Source organism: Arachis ipaensis, chromosome B01 (genome assembly GCF_000816755.2).
Source record: "Arachis ipaensis cultivar K30076 chromosome B01, Araip1.1, whole genome shotgun sequence".
Lineage (NCBI taxonomy): Eukaryota > Viridiplantae > Streptophyta > Magnoliopsida > Fabales > Fabaceae > Arachis > Arachis ipaensis.
Genome location: NC_029785.2, coordinates 104,953,372 through 104,961,446, shown reverse-complemented (window position 1 = coordinate 104,961,446; position 8,075 = coordinate 104,953,372). Strand labels below are relative to the sequence as shown.

At 43.6% G+C, this 8,075-nt stretch overlaps 1 protein-coding gene across 1 annotated transcript; it reads right to left on the bottom strand.

The window, feature by feature from the left end:
• Positions 1,404 to 4,022, bottom strand: LOC107610115 (zinc finger protein jing homolog). Its single transcript, XM_016312196.1, has 4 exons — positions 3,541 to 4,022; positions 2,525 to 2,712; positions 1,888 to 2,047; positions 1,404 to 1,800 (listed from the first exon to the last, which is right to left on the bottom strand). Exons 1-4 carry the CDS (start codon positions 4,020 to 4,022, stop codon positions 1,404 to 1,406), a joined length of 1,227 nt encoding a protein of 408 aa, XP_016167682.1.

The window sequence follows — 8,075 nt, the reverse complement described above, 5'->3', positions numbered from 1 at the left end:
CAAATCTTGATCAATAGCTGACGAATGGATTTTTGACGGTTTAGAATTTCACAAATGAATTCTCGTTGCAAGTATAGCTTCTAAACCAATCACTAATCCTTTCATGCAAAAAGTTGTTTGTCACTAGTACAAACCCCTAAAATTTATAAACCGAAGTATTCTAACAACTAAAAAGCACTTGGCAAGGTTGTGAGAATTAGAAGTCCTATCCTAGTTATCCTTCTCAATTGTGATGAGAATTGTTCATTGCTACCACTTAGTTAACCCTTACTAATTAAAGGAAAGTCAAGTGGATGAATTGACTTGAGCCTCAAGTCCTAATCAACTCCTAAAGGAATGGCTAGCTTTAGTGCACTCCAAACCAATTAGCAATCTCTCCAATTATCAATCAACAAAGGAATTAGATAACTCAAGTGTCACCAATTACTCTACCTAGGCCAAGAGGAACAAAATCTACACTAAAACTAAAAGAGATATTTCAACAAACACATAGAGTGCAATAGAAGTAAACATTATTAATTGCAACAATTAAAGGAATCTACAACTACAAAGGCAAGAGATCAACAATAGAAAAGCAAAGAAGAACAATTGTTATGAATTTACCTCTTATTGAATTGAAAGAAAATGGAAGGAACAATAGTAGATCTACAACAAAATATAAGAACAACATAAAGAAAATTACAACTAAAGAATGGAAGAAGAATGAATGTAACAACAAAGAATTGAGATGTAGAAGTAGAAGAACATGAATCTAAAGGATATATAGAATCAAGCAAATCAAGGATCACAATCATGGAAAGAGAACAATTTCACACAAGAATGGAAAATAAGTGGTTATAAAATGTAACCACATCAATAGGCTAAAGTCTCACAAGCTTGTGTTCTCAATTCAATACATGCTTCACAAGGTATGAAATTCAAGCATGTTTCAAAAATTCTCTTTCAATCAATTGGGTTAATGCCCTATATTTAAACTTCTTGAAAAATCTCAATGTTTGACTAAGCATTGTTGTGATTGAAAAGTTCAAAAATTTTCTTAGTTCACCCTTTCCTTTTTCACTTAGAACCAATATATTATGCAAAAAGGGTGACTAAATATTTGCAATCCAAAGTGTGATTTCTAATCACAACTACAAACTAAAAACAAGGATAAACAAAATGTATAACGAAGAATCCAACTAAAAGTACGGAATCTATCATCCAAAACATCTAAAAATATCCAAAAAGCATCAAAATATCTAAAATCCAAAATAAGCAATAAAAGTATCCAAAGCAAACTAGAAATGCATCAAAATATATACAAAGATGTGCAAAATGAGATAACTAGGCCGAAAAGTTCACCGGTTCCCAAATAATGCTACCGGTGCCCTCCCCACACTTAAAACCAAGCATCGTCCGCGATGCTAAACCGGAGGATCAGTGGGAGGTACAACGATAGGCTCAGGCTCGGGCTGTGGCTCTGGGACCTCATGAGTCTGTGGTGGCTCTGTAGTGTCAGAGGCAGCTGGAGGTGCATCCCGCTGAAGTGGCTCATCCGCATCCTCCTCCTGATGATCCTGCTCATCGGAGGTCGGAGAGTCTGGAAGCGGAGGTAACTCAGCGCCAAGGGAGATGAGTGCCTGATCCATCCGATCCAGTCGGCGTCTGACATGGAGCCTCTCGCGCTCCAAGAACCGAAACAGACGCTGAACCAGTAGGTAAGTGGGCTCGGATGCTGAAGGGGGTGGGGCTGCTGTCAAAGAAGATGGTATAGCAGCCTCGACTGCCGCTCTAGCTGGAGAACGGCGGCTAGTCGGGGGCCTCTCGTGCACCCACACACCCCAGGGAATAGTAACTTCCTTGTCGTCGTCATCTGGAGGTGGTGGTGTCACGTCATTGTCCTCCCACGGGACATCAGCTAGCTCAGCTAAGCTAGTATCCAGTGTCGGAAACGGTAACAAGCCGCGAATATGAGCTCTCCACATGCTATGCCTAATCAGTCGGGGAAAATATACTTCCTTCCCCTCCATGACGCACCCAATCAAGACTAGCATATCCATCGCAATCTCTGAAAAGTGAGTGGTAGGGAAGACATAGTGGGCAAATATTTGTTGCCAAGTCCTAGCCTCCCTAGTCAGATGTGCAAATAGCATGCCCTTGGGCTTTGTGTTGCTCGAATCCATTACCCAAGAAGCATCTGGTGTAGCAATCACGCACCTAAGTGCCTCATAGTTGAAAGTCATGGAGAGGAGAGCTACCTCTGCCTGCTGGTAGGCACAAGTCTCAGGAGTACCAACTCTGCAGAGCAGTGCATCCCTCAAGGCATCCTCAGTGATCATAATCTCTCTACCCCTCAAGAATACTGAATCCAAGCCTGGTCGAAAGAAATTGCAGTAAAATTCCTTGACCCACGAGATGTTAATCCGTCCCAAGTCCCTATCGACGAAATCCAAGCCCAGCTCAGAAATACGGGCATTTATGGCACGCCTCACATCATTGGGAAGATTCAGCTTCTTCTCAATATTCAGATTCTTCTTTGCATAACGGGAAAGGCGTAGCTCGCAGTAGAGATTTGGAAATTTGGTTGGATCAGTGGACGGGAGTAACTGATTTTCTTTCTCCTCATCATTCAGCGGATTCCTCGCATAGTTAGCAGATGGTGGGGGTGTAGAGGTCTTGGAGCGCTTCCTTTTTTTGGAAGCAGAGGCTATAGCTTTTCCTTTATCCGACATCCTGAAAAATATGACAGAATATATAAAACATTTAGCATGTAACAAAGAAGGCATGTTCAGGAGACAATTATCAAAGAGCAATCATGATGTTGCACTGAATATGTAAAAGTGAACAAGTAAACATAAGTGAATGAACCAAGACTGTAATCTTCATTAAAGGCAACATCTCATATTCAAAAGGCAATAATATCATCATATTTTTGAAAGAATTGTTAAAGAGGGTTAAAGGTGAGTGGAAGTAAAACGGTTAAAGAAATTAGTAAGTTAGAAAAGTGGATTAGCGATATGATGATATATAGGCTCAATTGAACGAGAAGTTGCGGTTCATGTTCACAATGATTGTGCAAATCCGGAAAGTCAAAAAGGAAACGGAAATTTGCCCAAAACTGAAGTAAAGATCAAGATGAAACTAATTTCCTTGAAAATCGGACAGCATTCCGGCTTAAAATTGGACCTTCTCGGATAGCAAAATAGCACAATTAGCACAAAAAATAACATCAATCACGCACAGCAGCAAACAGATATTATTTGGCAACACATATTGCATGGAATACCAACCCAAAACCAACATACCGTACCCAAGGAAGCAAGCAGCAGATATGCACATACGGAGCAATTATCAGGCCTAGAATCCTCTATCCAGCCCTAGCTACCTAACAGCAATTATATCTATCTAACCTAACATACAAAATTTGAATATAGCTAATCTAACATGCAATTCCAGGAACTAACATAAATGAACAAATAAAAGGGAAAACAGAAAAAGAAATAACAGAAATGGAGCAGGAACCTGGGAGCCGGGAAAACTGAGAATGGAAAGGGGGACTACGATAGGGCAGGGGCAGCAGAGACAGAAACTGGCACCGCCGTGAACGGTGGCGGTGAAGACGGCTGGCGCGGTGGTTTGGCCGGAGGAATGAGAAACTGAGGGGAGGAGGGACGGTGATGGTGAAAGAGGAGAATGATAGGAGAATGTGCAGGGAGAATAGAGAGGGAGCGAGCCGCCGGCAGTGATGATGGGGTGGCAGCGGAGGGGTTGGTCACGGTGAGATGGGTGAGAGGAGTGAGAGGGAGAGAGAGAGGATGGGTGGTGGTGAGAGGGGAAAAGAATTGATGGCCAAGGACGGTGACGGAGGTAGGTCGTGCGGCGGCGGCCGGCGCTGCTGCTGCGACGGCAGTTGGGGGAGAGAAGAAGAAGAAGAGGGTGGAGGTTGGGGAAAGGGGTGCGCGACTGCGCAGTGTGCTTCGCGTGCTAGGGTTATCCCTATTTTTGAATCGGCGCGCGCGCGCACCTTGCGCGTCCGTGTCCATTGAGAGAACGTGGGCCCTAGGGGTGAGCAAAATAGGAAAGGACGCGTGCGTGTACCGTGCGCGCACGCGTGCATGGAGTTGGGCTAGGGGCTTAGAGTTGGCCTAACTCAGGCCTAACTCTCTGGAGACTGGCCTGGGAGTCGCGCACAGACCTGCGCGCACGCGGCATGTACGCGTCCGCGCGCATTGGGGGAAAGGGAGATTCATGCGTGAGCGTGCAGTGCGCGCTAACATGGGGTGGCATATTAGGCAGGGGCGCGTGCCCGTACGGTGCGCGCACGCGTACATGAGATTGCGCCTGAGGCTTAGAATGGGCTTGAGGCACGCCCGACTCTCGGGTTCGTGGCCTAGATTGGTGGCAACACGCAAGGACGCGCGCGCGGTAAATGCGCTTTCGCGTACATTGACGAATTGTGAAATGGCGCGCTGGCGCGATGCATGCGCTCGCGCAGATCGGGTTGGGCCTGGGGCCTAAAGCTAGCCCAGAAATGGCTTAACTCTCTGGGGTTTGGCTCAATCATTTGCAGCAGAAAATCGGCGCGGACGCGGCAGGTGCGCGTCCGCGCGAACTTCCATGTTCTAATAGTCGGTGCGCACGCACGTAGTGCGCGTCCGCGTGGGTCAGGTTGGGCTCAAGGCACGATGTTTGCCCAAGAGAGGCCCAACTCTCGGGAGTGTGGCTCGTGGTGCATGCGCACCGTGACGCGCACGCGTACGTTGTGCGCGCGCGTCCACGCCCTTTTTTTTTTTTTTTAGTGTTCACAACTCTTATTCACTCAACCATCATACAATTCACAAAAATGCAATTTTTGTCAACCTCTTCATATTCTTCAATTTCAATATACACCATGCCCTTCTCATCTTCCTTGGGAGGTTGTGCACACTCTTCTATAATTTCAACTCCATGTCCAACGGGTGAAGATTCCATTGTAGAGATCAATTCATCTATGATTGAATCCATTTCTTGATAAACCTCTTCCAAGTTTCCAACGATGATATGTCTTGGAGATTGCGCACCCTCCTCAACATCAATGTAAAGCTTCTTGGAAGAGTTCTCCTTGATGCTACATTCCCATGGACTTTCAACATCTCCGAGATCTTCAACCACTTCTCCCCTTTCTTCAATGATCATAGGCTTCTCCAATTGTTCCAACACAAAATTTGTCTCCTCCTTTTCCACCGAATTTTCCAATTTCTCCTTCATGCTCTGCTCTTCTTTTGACTTTTCACATGTGGTCACGGAAGTACCTTGAATATTCAAGCATTGGTGGGCTAAAGTGTGCACTACCTTAGTCAAGTTGGTCACGAACTCAAGTGTATCCCGTTTCATGGCCTCTTGTCCTTGAAGCAACAAAGTGAGAGAATCGTCTATTGGGGCTTGTGGTAGGTAGGAAGGTTCGTTGTTTTGGAGAGAGAGTTCATAATAGGAAGGTGGTTCTTTTTGGTAAGGTTGTGGAGATTGTGTGTATTGAGGTGGTTCTTGGTAGTGATCTTGATAGGGTGGTGGTTCTAACGGCTCTTGCTCATAATGGTCATAAGAATATGATAGGGGTGGTTGGTTATATGAGGGGTAGGGATCATAGGAAGGTGCTTGGTATGGGAAGGCTAGTGAGAATGGTTGAGGTTCATGTTGAGGGTGAGAGTCATAGGCATATGGTGGCGGTGCTTGGAAGTCACAAGGTGATTCACCATAGCCATTGGATTGGTATGCATCATAGAATGGCTCTTCTTCATAGTGCCTTGGTGGAGGTTGTTGCCACGAAGATTGATCATAAGCATGTGGCTCCTCCCACCTTTGATTGTCCCATCCTTGATACATCTCTTCATTGAAGTTCTCATCACCTACAACATAGTTGCAGTCACACTCATAGCCAAAGTGAGAATTCATGGTGGAAAAGCAAAAATAAAACTGACAAAATCTAGAAAACAAGCAAAAGATAAACTATTTACACTATTCACATATGTACAATAACCAATAACATAACACCATTGCGAATCCCCGGCAACGGCGCCATTTTGACGAATGGATTTTTGACGGTTTAGAATTTCACAAATGAATTCTCGTTGCAAGTATAGCTTCTAAACCAATCACTAATCCTTTCATGCAAAAAGTTGTTTGTCACTAGTACAAACCCCTAAAATTTATAAACCGAAGTATTGGACCTCGGGTCGTTCTCCCTAGGAATTTTGATCAATAGCCAATTCCTTGGTCAATTGCTCATGAGAAGAGATGAAGTATGGTCACTGATTATACCACATGCATTTCCCAAATCAAGTATTGAGAGGGTTATAGTCACATACCCATCCAAACCCAATTTGGTCCAGCATGAGAAAGCATTTCTAGCTTGATCTCTTCGTTCCTCTTTCAAGGTTCAAAAGAGATCCAAGTTTGAATAGCTTCTCTTCCAAGATAACTACTCAATTGGATGAAGATCGAAAGCATTCAAGTAAAATCAAGAGGAAAGATAGAAGAAGAATAATGGAAATTAGTATTGATCCATCAAATTACAACAGATCTCCCTAACCCAATGAAAGGGGTTTAGTTGTTCATAGCTCTTGAAAATGAAAACAAAGATGGAGAATACATCATAAAAGCAGAAATTGCAAAGAAAGTAAAATACAGAGAGTAGTTCTCTTTTTCCCAGCCTCCAGAACATCTTCTCAATTCAAAGCTACTCCTATATATACTACTCTTCTCAACTTCTAGTGTGATTCTTCAAGTCTTGGGCCTTTGGATCTTGAGTTTGAAGCAGTTTCTTTCTTTATTTGGGCTTGGCTTTACTTGCAGAGAGAAAGTGCAAAGTGGGCGGAGACTTTAGTTCAGGACGTTAGGGGTGTTAATATTTAGTGAGAATATAAGTTCGAGAACGTTAGTGACACTTAACATTGTCACTAACGTTCCAATGCACCCCTTTGCCTCACGTTAAAACCCACGTTAACTAGGTTAACGTGGCTTTTGACGTTGCCTTGTGAACCTTCGAGAACGTTAGTGACACTCAATATTATCACTAACGTTTCAGTGTGCCCCTTCTTGCTTCACGTTAAAGCCCACGTTAACTAGGTTAACGTGGCTTCTAACGTGGCCTTTGCCATCCTTCAAGAACGTTAGTGACATTCAACATTGTCACTAACGTTCCTATGTGCCCCTAGGTCTCATGTTAGAGTCCACGTTAACTAGGTTAACGTGGCTTCTAACGTGGCCATCCTTAGCCATCCCAACGTTAGTGACAATGTTGAGTGTCACTAACGTTGGCTCATCCTTCATTCCTCATCGTTAGCTTCCACGTTAACCAAGTTAACGTGGAAGTTAACGTGACTCTTGGGGGTTGTGTGGTTGCTTCAACGTTAGTGACAATGTTGAGTGTCACTAACGTTGTCGACAACTCTTCATCCCTTATGTTAGTTCCCACGTTAACCAAGTTAACATGAGAGTTAACGTGGTACTTTGCATCATAGGCCAACATTAGTGACAATGTTGAGTGTCACTAACGCTGGCTTCTCTTCCCCCCTTAACGTTAGAGGCCACGTTAACCTAGTGGCTTCTAACGTGGCCACTTATGAGTAATTGCCAACGTTAGTGACAATGTTAAGTGTCACTAACGTTGGCTCAACTTCTCTTCTGTACGTTAGAGTTCATGTTAACTTAGTTAACGTGACTCTCTAACGTGGGCATTGATGGCTTTTTGAGAGTCTTATTGGCAATCACTTTTCTCATTAACCTTGCAAGTTACCTCCCCTTTTCTTGCTCCTTTTTGGTCCTGAAATCAAGCAACAAAGTGCGTGCATCAAAGCAGTCATGAGTAATGCAACATAATATTTGTCACTAAACTTATGCAAAATCCTCATGAAATTATGTAAAATGCACAATGTATACAATGTATGAGGCATAGGTGAATATCTACCCAAAACTAGCTTATTTCCTAAAGAAATGCATGAAACTAACCTAAAAACAGTAAAGAAAAGGTCAGTGAAACTGGCCAAGATGCCCTGGCATCACAACACCAAACTTAAAGCTTTCTTGTCCCTAAGCAAGTACTGGAACAAGAGAATGAT